Genomic DNA, 18,264 nt, shown 5'->3' with positions numbered 1-18,264 from the left:
GAAACAAGCAGCGCGGGGCCTGCGGAGAAGCAGCCACGCTGTGTACGGGCAGCTCGGAGGCACAGGCAGCCCAAGGCACGGCCAGACGGAAAGGCTGCAGCGAGGAGCCCAGCGGTACACGGGCTGGCATCGTCACACATGGTCCCACAGGTGCCACCAGGTGCTTCGGCCACCACAGCAGCCCAGCCCTGCCCCCAGCCCCTGGGGCCATGCGTTAAAATCCCATTTAGTTAATGGAGCCTTACAGGGAAAGCCTGACCTGTGGGACAGGTGGACATCAGACTCACACGTCTCTGGCCAGGAGGACCCAGAGCCACATGGCATGTCTGCCTCTCGCTCCGGCCTTGGAGAAATTCAGCACCCTGCAGCTGATGGGACCCAGGTGTCACAAGCATCACTGCAGCGAGGCACAACCACGAGGCCAGAACCATCACGACCACCTCCCGGATAGAAGACACGGCGCGGGCGCGCACAAGCACAGGTTTCCTGGCTGCTTGGCTCCCCCCTCTCAGCATAAGACCCCCCAGATCTGCGATTTTCCCCCTTCCCCTGTGCCATTGCCTGGATTTTTGCTTCCACATTGCAATGGCTGGTGATGCCGGGCAGAGTCTGGTGATGCGCCAGGCACGCCAGTGCTCGAAAAACCAGCAGCGCTGCAAAACCTACCCATAGCATCGAAGGAAGCGCTGAAGGCTTTCGTCTTCTTCCCCATCCCCCTCCACTTGCCAGCCCCCTTCCCACAGCCGCGCTCTCCAAAAAGCCAAACCACAACAGGAGTAACGGACTGGAGTTTCCAGAGGAGAAAGCCAGAGAGTAAACACGGAAATAGCGGGAAGAATTACATCCTGGTATTCTCTGGAATTGCTCACTGGCTTTCCAGGAGGATTCCTTGCTCGCCCACCTCACCAGCAAGCGCAGGCTCTGCCGGAGGCAGGCAGGGAGCCTGGTGTTATGTCTTTATCTTGAAAGGGGACTCATTTCCCCACGAATGCTTTGAAGAGGGAGTTTAATGCTGACAAAGACGACCTCAACATCTGCCCGCGCACGCGCTGGACACGGGCTGATTCATTAGACGATCAAAGGCGCCAAGCGGTCTTTCAATGCCTGTGCTTGATCAGTGCCCCATAGGAAAACCCCAAAGGAACCCACCCTGGTCCCTGCCACGGGGTTTTCCATCCCGTCCTCCACCGCAGGAACCACAGCCTGTCCCCAGGCAAGCCTGCGTGGGCAGCCCGGTTCCCCCACCATGGGCTGGCAGCGACCCTCAGCCACTCACATACCCCTCCGCAATGGACCCATTTTTCTGCATCGACCTCCAGGTTTCCACTCCCCCGTTCAATGCATCTCTCAGCTCAGCCAGAAACATCCCCCACCTGATGCACAAGCCCTTCAGGAGCAAGATGCCCAGAAGATGCCACCGCCTGGAAATGCCTGCCTGAGCCCCACAGGAGCCCCGAGGCTGCCGGGTGAGGTGCACCAAGCTGGGACCTCCAGAACCTTGCCAGGTGACCCTGCTGGAGCAAGGAATGGAGCCCCAGAGAGGGTGTGAGTCCCAGACCCAGGCTCCCAGGGACCCCCACATGGAGAAGTACCCCGGGAGCCAGTGATGCTGGTCTGTGATGGGGACAGTCCCATTGCACCAGGTAACGCTATAAAGCCCTGCAATAACAGACGGGACAGCAACGGGGCTCTACCTGGAAGGCATCCCCTCGGCGTGGACCACCACAAGCCAAATACATGGGCAGCACAACCCCATCTGTACCCCTCCTTCCCTGCAGGAGAAGGGGGTTAGACATATTTTCCCTTTTGCAACCCCTCCCTGGACCAGACTGGTTCCAGCAGTCCTTGAAAAAGCACGGGAAGAAGAGTTTTGCAGGGCGATGAGAAACAGGAGAGCCGGGATCCTCGCACAGCAGCAGGATCCGCCACCACAGGGCTTCAGCAGCGCAATTTGCTGCTGCCTTTCCAGGCACCTGCTGAAAATAAGAAGGGTCAGACAGACTCTCCCCTGCGTACGCGGTGGAGCTGTGCTGGTTTCCCTGGAGCTACCCCAGCTTACACGAGCAAAGAGCTGCCTTGCAATCCTCAAAGTTCTCCATAGTCGTCTGAAAAATCTCACCTAAACATTTCATCCTCAGTGGAGAAATGATTTGACACACAGGCCTCTGGCTCCCAACCCAAGTAAAGCCGCCCAAATATAAAAAGAAAACGTACTGCACGGTCATCAGAGATCTCCACAGGAAAAACATTAGCCTCGTGGAAAAGCATATTGCCCCTAATACAGAATTTATCAGGCTGACGTATAGATTTTCCTCCACAAAATATGAAACCTGGATCTGAAAGGCTATTAACTCCGAAGAGATCCATTAAAGACGTCTGTCTGCAAATGGTATTTAAAAGTATTGCATCATCCTAGGTATTGTCATGCTCTTCGGCTATGACTCGACTGCAGGTCACACCGTTAAAACTGCCTCCAAACCCTAAAATTCTTGATGTAAAGAAAATAATAATAATGTTCACCAGCCTAGAACATGGACTTTTCTATCAGCTCCAACCGGAGCCCATAAATATTAATGCATCCATAATTAGCCTTTTTAAATAATGCATCCAAAATTAAACATCAACGCAGTAATAAATCAGTCAGGGCTCTTTGTTATAGGTTTGTTGGGGGGGGGGGGAGGTGTAGTTTTTTTTTCCCTCCTGTGTCAGGCACATAAAATAAAATGCCAATTCCTGTCACCTTTTCCCACTGGACCAAAATGCTGGAGCCCCGATTGGACCGGATCGGATGCCATTTGTACTTAAAAGTCTTCTTTCTTTCATTTAGAAAAAATAAAAGCCACATCTGCTTTTTGATTTGCGAAATAATGACATGCAGCCAGCCCAAGCCAAAGCTGAGCTAATGTTATTGAAACCACACGACGTGAAGGGAGACAAAGCTCATCTCGGGAGTCAAGGTGAGGGAGAAAGTCAAGTTTGCAAACTCTCTCCTCCCTCGCCGGCACAGCGCTCTCGGGAGCCCAGACCCGCTCCCTCTGCAAAGGGCGGGCAGGCCACAAATCCCTGGGATGCACAAGGTTTGCAGGAGCAAACGCATCCCGCTCGGAGCTCACTGCTACCCAGGTACCCAGCCGGGGAGCCCGCATCTCACCTGCTTCTCCCTGATCAAAGTGGACAATCCGAACGGGCTTTGGAGGAGCAACCTGCAGCACGGCCCTCCAAGCCAGGCTAGACACTTTGCAAAACGCCGTCCAAAAGAGATCGCTCTGCATTTGCTTATCTGTAATTACTGATCAGCTGGAGCGCCACCATCCATGGGAGGTTTCTGGCAGGGTAATGAAATCGCTTACATTCTTGAGCTCCAAATTCTTTGCCCAAACACACCCCGGCATCTCCTCCGACGTTCCCACAGCAGAGCCATCTCCCCGCCGCTCACACACACCGTCCGCAGCTCCTCATCAGGAGCTCGCTGTTAGAAGCTTCAGACACCCTGCTTAGACAGCACGGCGATAATCCACACCTCCTCTATTTTACCACGTGCATATCTCAAACTGCCTAAAAACCCCTACACGGAGTAGATTTCACGGCAGCCCGACAAGAAAGCAAATTCGCAATTACTTCCAGTTCGGAAATTCTTGGGTAAACGCCCCAGGACATGCAGCCTGTTCCACCCCATGTTGCTGTAACTTTCCAGCTCGCTCTCCAGCAAGCCTGGGAAGCAGGTACCGTCGCAGGAAAACACAGGCTTCTCCTTTTGCATCGCCAAGTCACTCCTATTAACTGTTTCCAGGAATAACAAGATGCTTGGTATTTTCGGTCACATGGATTATTGCTACAGTCTGCAATGCAGTAAACTCGCTTTTTCTTCCACAGCTTTGCCAAACCCAAAGCCCTGTTTTTTAAGTGAGGTTCTGCCCTGATGCGACACGTTCCCACACGCCCAAACCAACTGTGGGTGCTCTGGTCACCGTCCCAGTTTACAAGGGCAAAAGGAGGAGGTTTCTCACTGCAAACACCACTGTACTCGACGGCCTTTTCCTCTTGCAACATCAGCACCCACAAAGCTGAGATCCCCCTCTCCCAGTCTCACGCTGCCCCACCAATCTGTTCCCGGAGGACTCTGAAGCCCAGGACACTTACGACTGATGGACGCTGCAGTTGTAGAAGACAAAATCCACGGAGGCAAACTTCTTCCCCGTCTCCTTAGATTTCAGGTAGAGCTTCACCACTCGCTTGTCCCCTGGGAGAGACCCAGGCAGAAAAAGGCATCAGAAGGGACACAGTGCACAGCTCGGCATTCATCCCAAGGCTTGTGATGGGCTGGAGGGAGCTGGGCATCACCACTTAGCCCCGTTCACTAACAAAATCCCCCAAATCTGGCAAGAAAAAGTGTCCACCCACATCCACCCAGCCACCAAAGGGGCCAACGAGACCAAGTATAGCTCTGAGCCCCTACAGCTAACTGCAACCCGCTGGCATGAAGGCAGGTGCCTTGGGCTGCACTGGCGGTACTGAACAGGAGCTTAACAGTTCTGGGGTCAGCAAAATGTCCTAGAGCCCATGGCCACCCAGAGCACACCTGCCCAGGAACGGCCCGTAGGTGGGAACAAGGCCAGGGTGCCCAGGACTGATGCACAGACCACTACAGTGTCAGCAAGTAGCTGTGCCCGTGGCTTGGAGGAGACCAAGGACAAGTCCCCCACAAGCAGCAACGTCCTCCTCCTACGCCCTGAGAACCCAACTTGGGTCCTGCTCAGGGGCTGGGGATCGCTGTCATGGGAGGACTGTCCTCCTCCACATCTGCCTGTGGGGCAACAATGGGGACAAGGTTTGTCTTGGGCTTTCTCCCCACCCCGGGGCACAAGCTCACCGCGGCCCCTGGTGATGGGGATGACATCCTTGGCAGAGGGAGAGCTGCAGTAGATCTTTCCATCTTCAATGCGGCTCTCGGACTCGGTGAAGTCCTCAAAGGAACAGTTGACTCCTGCTGAGAGGTCTGGGACGTTCCACGCCTCCAGGACCAGCTGAGGGAGAAGAAGCAAGAGCATCAGTACAGAAAACTGGCAAAAAAGACTCCTCCTTGTCTGCTACGTGTTAAGTCCAGCCAACAGAGAAGACCAGGGGTACAATCCCTACACTCCACCACCCACACGTTGGTGGGGTGACCTGCCTGGGGCTTCTGCCAGCGAGCCCCATCCATGGACCTCCCCGCTCAAGCAAGGAGCGTGGATTTAAATGTGTTAAAAGACGGAATGACTCACAGCCTCCTGTCCTCTGCCCTCGCGGTACCACAAGCCATTACGCCTCACCTCTACAGAGACCAAGCACAGAGTCAGGCTAAAGAGTGTTTCGCGGAAAGGCATCCGCTCCGGCAGAGCCGAGGAGGGGAGGAATCCACCTCTTCCCTCGCAAAGTCATTCCCAGGGTCAGCAGTTCTCACTTTACAAAACGCTTGCCTTATTCCTAATTTGAATTTTTCACAGCTTCCAGCCATTAGTTCTTGTTATGCCTTTCCTTGATAGATTAAAAAGCCCTTTAGTCCCTGATATTTGCTCCTTGTAAAGGCACTTATACTCTGTAATCAAGTCACCTCTTAATCTTCTTTTTGATAAGCTAAGCAGATTGAGCTCTGGAAGTCTCTCACTGCAAGGCATTTTCTCCAGCCTTCAACTCATTTACATGATGTTTACGGAAGGTTTTCAGCCTCCCCCTTTAAAAGCTGGACTCCGGCCCGAGCGCAGCATCCCCGCGCCGACAGCACCAGACCTCCGTGCAGCGTCCTGCCACCGGTCAGGGAGATAACCACCCGCAGAGCTGAACGCACCGCCCTCTTCCCAGCTTCGCCCGAGGAGCGCGGAGAGCCCCACAGCGGGGGCTCAGCCCCGGCACCGTTTTCCAGGACGCCAGGTGAATGCTTGTCTTTCTCCCTCCGTGTCTAACGTTAGACTTGGCAACATCGAACCCCCATTTCTCTGCTAAACCAGCCCCGCTCAGACCCAACTGCTCTGCAGAGGAACCTCACCCCACACCACCCCGCCAGCCTCAGCGTCCCAGCAGGTGCCATCCCCAGCCACCTCGCATTTATTTCCACGTTACCGACAAACGTTAGCCCCTGCAGAAGCGCTTTCCGGAATGTTTTCATCCAGTGACGGTTCCCCTCTCACGAGGACTTTTTGAGATTTGTCACGTAGCCAGTTCTTAATCCACTTAACACGTGCTTTATCAATATTGTATAATGCTAATTTTTAATCAGAACACTGCGTTGTACCAAGTCAAATGCCTTGTAGAAGCCTAAAGACATCACATCCCCACAGTCCCTCTTCTAATTCAAGTCATAATTTCATCAAAGAGCAAAATGTGGTTTGTTTGACATAAAACCGCCTTGACTGGCATTAATTATATTCCCACCCTTAAATCTTTATCAGTTGTATTCTGTACGCGGTTTTTTTTCCTTCATTTTTTCTAAATCTGATGTCAAACCAAGCAGTCTCTGACCATTGGGTCCATCCCATGTGCCCTTTCTGCATCGGGGCAAAAAAATGAGAACTTTCTCTGTTTCCTGGGCTTTTCTCAACATTTGCGTATTTATTACAAAATGATAATCATTCATTATTCTATTATTACAAATACCCGCAGGCCAAGGTGCTCCTCAGCAGCTCTTTTAGAACTCCTGAGAGCCCGCTAGCCAGACCTGGCAGTTTGCAAAACTTTATTGCTAGTATACGCTGTTTTGTATTCTCTTCACGATGCTAATGGCCTGGAAAATACTTCAGGGAAGTCCATCATCCTTTCTGTCTGCACAGCGAGAGCAGCGAGTTGTACATCGAAGTCTCATCCCAAAATATCTACTGCAGGCCAGGGTCAGAGACAGGCTATTGAGCTAGATGGATCACTGGCCGACGAACGGCAACTCTGATGTTGGTGTTTGTACTATGGAGAAATATTTATTGCTCGCTTATGTCTTTTCTGAATAATCATCAACCGGTTTATTATCTCCATCAATGCTCCGCACTGTGTTATGTTTTATTTGTCTCGGACCTCTCTTCCCCTTTCTTCTATTTGTCATGTACTCATTAGGTATTTTTAATTGCCACCTTCCAAGACGTTGCCCGCAAAGGGTGAGGAGGTGGCTGGGGGCATCCACAGGCAACAGAGGTGGCTTACCGGGACCTCCGACATGGTGACCGAGATGTTCTTTGGCTGGACGGTGAGCTGGACACACTGCCGCAGGTCGGAGGCGAAGCGCTGGGGCTCGTCTGCCCGCTCACATCGGTCCTTGCGCGAGCATCTGGAGAGGGATGAAACCACCACGGTGAGGAGGAGAATCCCCCGGGGTCCTGCGTGGCTCCGGGCTGACGCCACGGCAGACAGACCCTTTGGCAAGGAGCTGATGCCCAGCTAGGGAACCCTGGGTGCTTGAGGTCCATACAGGAGCTCTGCTTTCCCCCGGTGCCAGCAATGGGGACTTCTGGGGTCTTTTATCTTCAGTTTTTCTTACTGGCACAAGGATGCCAAACTGGAAAGCCCGTGGGCAGGACTTAGGGGTGCCCTGACAGCAGCTTTCCCGTGCATGGGTGCTGTGGGAAGGGATGACGGACCTCTCGGACCGCTCCATCCCCACACGTTTCAAAGCCAAAGTACAGGAAGGGTCTTCCCCAAGGAGACCAGCGGTGGGGACGGACATTCTTTCCAAACCGTGGTTCACTGGCACAGCCCCGGGGCCGATCCCGCGGTACTTACATGTTGTGGAGGACGCACCAGCCGCAGTGGGGGTCCCGGGAGCCCAGGCACAGCTCACAGCTCTCATACTGCTCGCAGCTCTCCACCGGCACCCGCGTCACCTGCGGGGAACAGGCGGGGAGTGAAGGGGGACGGGCTGCGTGTTTCCCCGCCGTGTCCATGCCTAGACCCTGCCAGAGATGGGACTCACCCTGGCCCACAGCTCCCACCCCATTAGAGAGGAGGCAGATGCAGGGAGCAGTCTGAGCCCCCACCATCACCCACTCCCCTCCCGGGCAGCACATTTGCAGGCAGCGTCTCCACCCCAGGGAGGCTTTTACCCCAACCGAGCTCCTTCCACCATCACATCTTTGCAGGGCTGTGGGAGTGGGCTGTGCCGGCTCAGCCCCACACCGGCTCCCGGTGCCGGCCAGGCACCCCGCGGCTACCGCAGCCCTGCTCCGAGAGGGTTACCCGTCCTTTATTAATTGCTCCTCCAGATTTGATTAAAATCCCCTCGTTCTCCAAGCCCTTCGAGCTCTGTTACAACTGTTCATTTAATTACTCTCCACCAGCACTCTGATAACACCGAGCCGGAGCAGGGAAGAGAGTGGGTTTTATTAAGGAGAGGGGAGGAGAAGAGGGGGGACGTGGGGAGCCGGCAGCGGCAGGCAGCTGCCTGCACCTGCCGCGCTCGTGCCTCAGTTTCCCCAGTGCTCCCACGGGGCAGGACTCATTTGTTAATTAAAATTTGCAAACTTCTCTACCGAAGGCTAAACCCGGGGTGCTCTCCCTCCTCCCAGCCCAGTAGGGGCTGGGCTCAGCGTGATGCCTACAGGGTTGGGGTAAGGCTGGCCAATCAGTACGCTCCGGCTTGCATACCAATGAAGATACCTGTAGTGTTTCCATTTGTCTGTCCCTGACATTACTTGAGGCAGGCAGTGGTGAGGGGGTTGGCAGCAGGTCCCCCCCAGTCAGACCCCACACAGGAGCATGCCGGCTCCCAGCAGCCATGGTGGCCCCTGGGGGAGATCCCTAGTCCAGCTCGTTGTAACCCGCCCGCCCGCAACCACGTCTCCAACATCCCCCCTGAAGAGGGGAGGCTTAGCTGAGCCAGGTGTGGGACAGAAACGCGGAGGACTCCAAATCCAGTTTCTACCTCACCTGGGAAGACCCAGGTTCCCTGCAGCAGAGCAGAAAGCAGAGACAGGAGCTGGGAGAGAGAGGGAAAGGGCCCTGCTGTCCCCATGGGGATGTCTAGACAAACCCACCGCCCAACTCCAGCATCCTTCCCCCTCCTGAGCCCCCGGGCTGGCGGCCAGGAGAGCTGTCACGGTCCGAGCTCTGCCATGGTCCCACTCGCACCCCTCTGCCGGGCCGGGTAGCGGAGATGCTGCGAGATGCAGGCACGCCACGTCCCAGCAAGGCAGCCCTGTGTCACCCCACGAGGATGACGCCGGATCCAAACAGTGCCACCGCCACGGCACAAACCTGCTTCACCCGCTCCACTGCAGCTGATGAACTCGCATCAGCAAGCTCTCCCGCAGGTCGGGCATCACGCAAACACTCACAAAGCCAACTGAAACATCCTACCCTGAGCCCCAACCATGCTGCCAGGACAGCAGCACCGGATCCACATCGGGTCTGTACCTCCAGTACAACAGAGGCAGGGACCAAGGGGTGCACGCCAGGGCCTGGGGGCACACCAGCCCCATGTCCCCGCTGCCCCGAGGTGCAAAAGTAGCCATCCCAGAGGAGAAAAAGCCATTTGGAGTGAGGAGCTTCTGCTAACCTGCAGAAACCCTGCTCTGGAGGGAACGGCCAGCCCAGGGAGGAGGTTTATGGCCAGCCCCTCGTAGCAAGGAAGGGTCAGGCAGCCCTCGGTCTCCAGGGACCGTGGGGATTTCAAGCAGCTGCTGCTGCTAACAATTACTGCCTGGGGCACGGCCCCAGCGCGGAGAGGAGCAGCAGGGCCACAGCGTCAGTGCCTCGGGGCAGTGTTTCTGCAGAGAGGAGCCAGAAGGAGCTGCTGCCGTTCCCTGGGACAGGAGTCCTGTCCCCAGGCAGTCCAGACCCTGGGAAGCAAAGCACTGGGGAGCTGCCCAGAAGGCTTCCCAGCGCATGGACTGCGAGCTGGGGCTGCAACGTGGGCTGCCGTGTCAGGAGAGCCAAGGGGCTGCCGACCCCTGCCCTTACCTGTTTCTCGGTCATGGCATAGATGTGCTGGCGGTCAGGACTCAGCACCAGGTCTCGCAGGATGGAGCTGCCCTCGTGGGCCACGACGTTCTCGTACTGCAGCGCTTGGTGCTTCCTCTCGGCCGGCAAGTCCACCAGGATCTGTGGGGACAGCAAGGGGAGGTGAGCACGGTTTCACGCGCAGCCCAGGGACGGGGAAGGGGAACATGACCCGTTAGAGATGCCGCCTCTCTGTCCCACACCAGTGTGGCCACAGCGTGGTCATCGCAGCATGGCAAAGCAGCAGCTGTGCTGCAAACATCCTGAGCCTTTCCAAGAAGAGCAAACTGCAATATTTTCTTCCCTTTTTTGCATTTGTCCCATGTTTATGCTGACAGCGTTCACCCCTCTCCAGGGAGGGATGCCACGTACACGGCCCTGCTCTGCACTGCCCCACTGCCACTCAGCCCCAAAGCCCCTCCAACTCACAGCATGGCACGGACAAGCAAAGCAGCAAACCCCGTCTTGCTGCAGCAGTGCCGAGTGTGGCTCGCACGCCCCGCCGCACCGAGCCCCGGCCGGGCAGGATGCTGCGATGCAGGCAGGCAGGGCTCCCGTCTCCCCATCCATCAGAGGAAACGCTTGGGCTCATGACCGGGGAAGTCAAGAGGGTCTTAAGGAAGCTGGGGGTCAACAGAGGTTCAGAAAGCGCCTTTGTTCCCTGAGCAGGAATGTGGCGAAGGCTTTAATCCCCTAACAGCTCACAATTACGTTAAAGCTCTTCCTAAGTACACTGGTTTCTGGCTGTACCGGCGATAACCGCATCACGAGGCACCACGGGGCTGGAAGCACCCACCGAGCAAGAGCTAAACACGGCTGCGCTACTTGCCATAACCTGATTGCCACCTCCACAAGCAAGAGGCGCTTTCTGCTAACGCCATCCCTCACGATCTCCCAAGATTCGGGCTGTCCCCCAGCACGGGGCAGCCTCAAGGGAGACAGTGCCAGAGAAATGGCTGAGTGGGTCTGGTCTGCTCCCATGGGATGGGATAGGATGGGATGGGGGCCACGCCAGGAGCACATTCTGCAAAAAAAACAGCAGCAAGCAGAGAATCATAGAATCATGGAAGGGTTACAGTTGGAAGGGACCTTAAAGATCATCTAGTTCCAACCCTCCTGCCCTGGGCAGGGACACCCCCCGCTAGACCAGGCTGCTCAAAGCCTCATCCAGCCTGGCCTTGAACCCCTCCAGGGATGGGAGTGCCCAGGGGAGCAGCGTGCCCAGCACGACGGAGCAAACGCTGCCCAGCATCAGCTCCATGCTGCCACCGGCACACACGGGGAGCCGGTCCGGCACCCCCAGCCACGGGGCTCAGGATCCCCCCCAGGGCACGGGGGTAAATCTGCTGCTTTGAAGCATCCCCCCCAAAACGCATCCCATGGCCCTGCCCTGATCGCGACGCCCACTCCCACAGCCATGCCCGAGCCCTTGTGCCCCCCACGGCAACCGCCCCAGCACCCCGGCCGCCTCGTCCCCCTCCTGCAATAAATGGCCACCGGCATTTGCATAGTTCCCAATCAGGAGGATACGGGGCCAGGAAAGCAGGATCCCGGTGTGCAGCTGATTAGCATGGAAATGTATGCGGCTCACAAACAAACCGGGGCCCGTTTAATTAGAGCGGCGCCTTTGATTCACCGCCAGCCTCCTGCATGCACCAGCCCCGGATTATTTTTAGGCAGTTTTACAAAACGAATGTATTTAATTAAGAAAGAGACCCCTGAGCAACCAGAGAGCGTTGAGTCCTGCGCAGCAGTGAGTAAAGGGGCCGCCCTCTCCCCAGGGGACACGGGGACAGGGCTTGCAGGGCCAGGTGTAACTCTTGGGAGCCCACGGCACAGCCAAAAGCCCCCCGTACGTCCTGCCGCAGGACTGAAGGGCCTTCACCATAACCCAAACTGGTCCTGGTACTTACCCACCTTCTCAGCATCCTTTGCCAGACCCATACACAGTCCCCATCACCCCCACCCCGGGTTACCACTGTGTGCTGGGGAACCCAGAGATGCCAAAAGCCTGTCCTAAAGCTTCTGCCTGTGCTTTTTTTTTGGGGGGGGGTGTCTTTCTGCCCGGGACCACATTTGCTCCTATTCCAAACATCACAGGCAGGTCAAGCCTCAAACACCTGCAGCACAGGGTCGTGCAGCACCTCCTGTCCCACCTTACCCCCTGCCCCACAGCATCGCCCCCAGGACCCAACCCTGCCTCCCCGCATCCCTTCGCTCATCACTCCCCTCCTGGCTCTCAGCTTCTCCCCTGTGAAGTCCTGGCCGAGCCAGCTCTCCGGAGGAGGGTAACAGGGAGCATCCCCCCTCCCGGCAGCAAGGCATAGTCTCTCCCCCCCACAGCAGCAACGTGACAAACGCACCTTTCCAACCCTTTTATGGGATGCAGTTGCGGCACAGAAGAATCGATATAGTTTTACCCTGGTTCTAAAATAGATCTATGGCTGGATGTCGCGCTGGCAGTAATTTTTAACTAGCGGGGTAATTTCCCCATTACATTATTGCACTGCGCAGTGCTGGGAAAGAGAAAGAGATGTATTTAAAAAAAAAACCAACAGACGTGAAGCACTTCCAGTTAATTTGAGACTCCAGGAAGAACCTAAAAATATTCTCAGTATTCAAAGGGGGCTGGAGCCCAGCCTGCCACACGTCAAGGTGCTCTGGTGGGGGGGCACGGGGCCACCCCAGGCTTGCACACACGGGAACCCTCCTCTCCAGAGCCTCTCCTCCTGCTAAGGATGCTCTACAGAGGGGTTTGGGATTCAGGAAAATGAAATTTGGAAGACCTGGCAATTAAGTTGTTTTCTGGCTGGCCAAAAGGCAGGGCACGAGGGAGTCTTTGAGTTAGCTCACGGTAGGCAAACACATCCTACCGCTCCTCCCCAGCACCAGCAGATCATCGGCAGATAGATCCCAACATCATCCCACACCAGGAGGATCCGACTGCTGCGTCCACTGCCATGCAGGCAGAGATGGGAATGCGGCATCAGGGCCCTTTCCAGTGGGATTAGCCTGATGGGAACCTGCCCATCTCAGCTGGCGGGAAGGGGACAGGCGGTTTGGACCATAACACAGCGGAGCGCTGCATGGGATGCACAAGATGCCTCTTATCTGATCTCTTACAGATGGCAGGGAGGGATAGGGATGGCTTCCCCCCCTCTCCCCACACCCGGGGGGCAGAGGAAGGGGGAGAGGATGCGGTTTAATCAGAGCAGCCCCCCTCGGAAACACGTTCCTTCCTGCCCACCCTGCCTGCCTTCCCACCCAGGGGAAAAGACATTTACCAAAAATAAATAAATAAATAAACTTATTAACCTTTCTCCTCATCCTGACGCTGATATAATTACCCAATACTAATAATTACGCGCACTAATTTCTCGCTCAGGATTCCTGCCCTCGCTCTTGCCTGCCTCGGGCTGGCTCCGGGCATGGGCTCGGCGGCGCTGCCTCCTGCGAGGGGCCGGCAGGAGCGCCGGCAGCGGCCGGACCCCGGAGCCGCGTGGCGGTGGAGGAGCAGGAGCAAGGGTCGGCGTGTTGGCCTGCTACCTCATTATGAAAATGGAGGAGATCGGAGGCAAGAAATTACAAGCTCCCTGCTGCAGTGAAGCATCTCAAAGCAAGCCCGGAGGTTGCTCTGCCAGAAACCCACGTGCACGCCCTCCCCACCCAAGCAAGGAGCCCACCCCACGGGGCAAGCACCCAGTGCAGCTTCACTCTGAAGAGGGAAGGGTTTAAGACCTGGTCCCCCAGAAGTCAAGCGGGCTGGCTGAGGCAGCGCAAGGCCAGGAGACGCAATGGCATCTCACCTTCCCAAGAGGTCCCTTGCCTCCCAAGCCAGCCATGAAGAACCCCAGCAGGGAAAGGAGGGCGTGCAACGCTTCAACCCCCGGGCACCCCAGCATCACAAGTGACCGTGCACAGCACACCCCAGCCAGGCAAAGTCCTCCCCCAGGAGGCCCAGAGAGGGTTCCTGGGGATGGCCTTGCCTTGGCTGGAGACGTGAGTTTCCATCCCATACGGGTTTTGGCGGAGGAGAGCACATCACCTCACTAAGAAGCATGCAGCGGTGCAGGGTCAGGGCCGGACAACAGCACGAGCCGGCCCTGCTGCTGCTGCGTCGAGCCCAACGCTCCCTCCAAAGCTCGGCTCTCCTTTACGAACCATGATGCTGGAGCATCCAGAAGCTTCGGCAGGGCCCAGACCCCACCGCATCCAGTGCTAGTGAAGAGCCGCTGCCCCGAGGAGCTGTAGAAGACAAGGCCGGGACATGACACCCACGCGAGAGAGAATGGGAAGTGAAAGCACCAGGAAGGAAGAGACAACACATCAGAGGAGAGACGGCTCTTCCACTGCGGCACGTTTGCTCCCCTGGGCAGGAGGCCCTCCAGGCTGGTCCAGGTGAGGAGGCACCTCCACACTGCCATAACCACTGCCCGACCGCCGCTCGCCAAACCGCCAAGGGCAAAACCTCTCAACGTCCTTACGGCCGCCAGCAACAGGCGCAAAGTAGAGAGGAGCATCTCCCCAGGCTTGTCTTTTGGTACAAGACGGGCAATGAGAAGAATGAAGGGCAGTAGCCATGACCTGGAGGACACCCAGCAGCGGCAGCGGGTCTGGAGGAGGACAGCGGCAGAGGACAGGGCTCTACAGCTCAGCCTTGGCCAGGGATGCCAGGCGGAGGGGGAGGAAGCACAGCCGGCGAGGGAAGGCAGCTGCAGACATGCCAAGGCTGCTTTCGGATTTAACACATGCCATCAGGGGTCTAGCCAGGGTCTGGGGGGTGCTGGGGTGGGCCACCGGCTCCCCACAGGATCGAAAACGCATGCTTGAGGGCACAAACAGAGGGTCCCCAGGAGACCCGGGCTCACTACAGGGGACACCCCCCAAGCCCACTGCTGGGAAGAGGCGGCTCTTCACCACCCCACAGCCAGTCTCCCCGCAGGGCTCTCCCACCCCAGCCCTCCATCGCCCCCCCTCCGGGCTCTCCAGCCCCCATCCTGGGTCCCAAGCGGTCCCCCGCAGACCCCCTCCTCCAGGCAGGAGAAGTGCTCAGCCACGCTTTGTACTCTTATCTGTACGGGGCTGTGATTAATTCGCAGCGGCTGGCAGCAGCTACAAGAGGAGGGCGCTTCTGCCCGCCTGCCACACTTCAAAGGCAGGGACTTATCTGCCTGAAACACACTCCGCAGCCTTTTCACGGGGACCCTTTCCAGTTCCACGGGGCTTGCACGGCGCTGACGGGCAACAGGAAAGAAGGGCTTATTTACCAGAGTGCATTTCAAAGCCTCTCCTCTTCCCTCCCAACACTCGCTGGGGGAAGCAGCGAGTCCCCCAGCCCCAGGGGTGTCCGTCGGGGACGGAGACTGAGCAGGGGGGACAAGACGGGGCTGCGAGGAGAGGATGCTGGATCGAGGTCCCCGTCCGACCTTCGCCCACGCCCTGGTCCTCTCCTGCCCCATCCTCTTCCCGGTGAGCAGCTCTACGGCACATCCCTGGGTTGGGAAGAGGAAGAAGCTTTGACTTGTGCCGAGGGCAGAGCCCAGCCCTGGGACCAAAACCTTTCCCTCCCCACGCCACTGGGGACTGAAACCTTCCCGTCCCCACATCACTGGTGCTCCAGCTCAGGCACCACCGAAGCCCCGGGCTTCCACACCCAAAGAGGTGGGTGCACATCCCCCTTCGCAGGAGCAAGGCTGCGCTAACACCCCCAGGACTTTGCTTTGATTTTGGCACCATCCGCCCCAAGGGCACAGGACAGGGCAATAAAACCAGCAGATGAGCTGGTCCCAACAGAGCTGACCCCCAAACCACGGGGCAACCTCCCAGAGGCAACAGAGGACCTGCACAGCCCGGCCACCCCAGGGCAGAGGTGACAGCTGCCGGGCAGTGTCACACAACACCGTGCCAACGAGCCTACAGCCGGAAAGGGGGTATCCCATGTCCAGCCAGGGGGGCCGGCGGGGGACAGGGACCCCCCCCGGGGTGCCAGCCTGCGCAGCCCCTCCTGGCATGTGGCCTGGGCTCACCCCAAGGCAGCAGGCGACGGGGACACCGGCTGCCCCTCCACATGCCTCCCCCTGCCAGCCATCCCATGGGGACCAGCAGCTGCCGCCCACACGCCCCTCTCTGGTTTCCAAAGGAAGGCGAGGGGTTTAAAATGAGGTTCCCGGATCAGCTGCTTCAGGGACACACACACACGTGCTCTTTTTCCCCCCCTCCCCAGGAAGGTGCAGGGGCTGCCCAGTGAAATGCGAGGCCGGGAGCAGCTGCGGGGCCACGGCATCGCCTGTCCCGGGGGTCACAGCCAGTGGGGACGGGGGGACTGGAAAGGGGGGCACTGGCGTGCCGGGGGACAAGAGTGAGGAGAAGGTGGTGGGGGAGAAGGCAGTGACTCCTGCTCCCTCCCATTGTATTGCAGGTTACCAAGTGTTGGCAGCCAGGGTGATGAGGTTTTGCTCGGGCACCAAGAAAATCGCCACCAGGAGAGCCCCGGCCATGCTTCCCAGGGCTCGCCGTACGGCTGCTCTGTGCGGGGCGGCAGGGGGACAGGCAGGGCCTTGGGGGATGCGACTCCCAAGGGCTCGCACCCGGGGCTGGGGACAGGACGGCCCCGCAGAAACATCCCAACTATGCGGGGCGGGTTGGCAGCCGGCACCCCCGCTATCTCCGCTCCCCCCAGCTGCCTGCACAGGAATGCACCAGCCGGGTAGGGATCAGACACATGCCGCCTCCTCCTCCTCCTCCTCCTTCTCCCAGACGGGCAGGCAGCTGCCTGCTGCCGGCTGCTGGAACCCAGCATGCCAGGGTCGTGCGGAGCTGGATGCTGGCCTTCTGGACTCCTCAGCCGGGAGGAGGTTTTGCCGGCTCCTCGCACGGGGCTGGGATGCTCCTGCCTCACCAGGAACCTGCCAAGGGCGAGATGAGCTGCCTGATTCCACTCAGTGAAACCCATTCGCTTTATAACGAAAGCAAGGCTTTCGTCCGAGGCCCGACATTGCCCTGAGCTGGAGAATACTGCGACTTTAATTATACCAGTATAATAAAGCAAAAAACAAGGAGATACTTAATCTAAATCAATGCTCATAACAGCAACAAATGCCAGCGACTCGCTGACACTGACAGATATGACACCAGTTCATCTAACCGGTTTCAATGCACATGTTGTCGCCCTTGTGTTGTCCCTGGGCAGCATCCTGAGCTCGGCCACGTGGGCTGAGGACAGACGCACTCGCTGCACCTCTCCAGAGAGGGGGGGTGGGAATTGGGTGAAGGCGCTGGGGTTTGTCATAGAGAGGGGGAGGCAGGGGGGTGACCCTGCCCAGCAGGACCCTGAAACACAGCACTACCTTCCCCAAAAATCCTCAACAGCCTTTTTCTCCTGCTCAGACTCATTTCCATCTTTTCCTCTTGCACAGCCACCCACACGGCGGGCTCGGCAGAACCGGACAGACCAGCGCCAGCCCACGGGGCACGGCATGGCATGGCACGGCACGGCACGGCACTGACCGGCTTCTCACCCACCATCTGCAAACCTTCTCAAAACCCCCCCTGAGCAGGTCTGCCCGCACTGCCCCATCAGCAGGAGGGCGAAGTACAGCCCAACACACCATTCCAGCAACTCTGACACAACTCAAACGCTGTCAGAAAAATCTTTTCCACCTCTCTGTACCAAAACCTGGAAAGACGAAGCAAGCGCCAGGGCACCGCATGGGAGCAGCACCTTCACCAAAGTCAAACCCGGGTGCCGGAGGGACTGACAGAGGCAATGAAGAAGAGGAAGGGATTACAATCACCCCCCCCATCAGGAGCCACACGGCGTGGGATGGATAAAGGCACTTGCTCTGCTTCCCTCCCCAGCAAAGCCCCGGGTCCCGGCCCCACGGCTGCTCTGGCGGTCTCGAGCCATTGATTTCCCAGCTTTGCCCTTCAAAACTCTCCTGGCTCAGCGCCCAGTTCATATCGTCTAGTCACTCAGGAGCAAAATATCTCTATTATTATTGCAATTATTTCCCAATCAGCACCGCTCAGGGCTGAGGCGGTCAGAGGGGGGCCCCCGACAAGCGAATCGATGGGCAGCCTCTGCCCTGGGGGCTGCCGGGGACGGGGCGGGAGGCGCTGGCAGCTGCCAAGCGGCACGGGGAAGGACGGGCGGAGGACGGGAGACCCTGGGGACCCCTCTGTGTGATGCCGTGGACCGGCACGGTGGCAGTCCTCGGTCTTCGCTGACCCTCTGCCAAGCAACGGCGATGCAAAATAACCTCTGCACGGAGTGCGCACGCAGCCACCGTCCCCACGCGCTCCGAATGCGAT

General features: G+C 57.7%; 1 protein-coding gene across 1 annotated transcript in view; it reads right to left on the bottom strand.

Annotated features, from left to right (window-relative positions):
* PLXNA1 (plexin A1) overlaps positions 1-18,264 on the bottom strand; it is a 120,856-nt gene that overhangs the window by 58,456 nt on the left and 44,136 nt on the right. Inside the window, exons 4-8 of the mRNA XM_074602299.1 lie at positions 9,916-10,056; positions 7,741-7,841; positions 7,165-7,288; positions 4,871-5,024; positions 4,141-4,240 (exon numbers count right to left, since the gene is read on the bottom strand). Of these exons, the coding sequence (XP_074458400.1) occupies positions 4,141-4,240; positions 4,871-5,024; positions 7,165-7,288; positions 7,741-7,841; positions 9,916-10,056 (620 nt within the window). The remainder of the gene's footprint in view (positions 1-4,140; positions 4,241-4,870; positions 5,025-7,164; positions 7,289-7,740; positions 7,842-9,915; positions 10,057-18,264) is intronic.

This window comes from Larus michahellis, chromosome 10, assembly GCF_964199755.1.
Source record: "Larus michahellis chromosome 10, bLarMic1.1, whole genome shotgun sequence".
Classification (NCBI taxonomy): domain Eukaryota; kingdom Metazoa; phylum Chordata; class Aves; order Charadriiformes; family Laridae; genus Larus; species Larus michahellis.
Note: the sequence above shows the minus strand (reverse complement) of the source record. Positions and strands in the feature narration are given on the sequence as shown.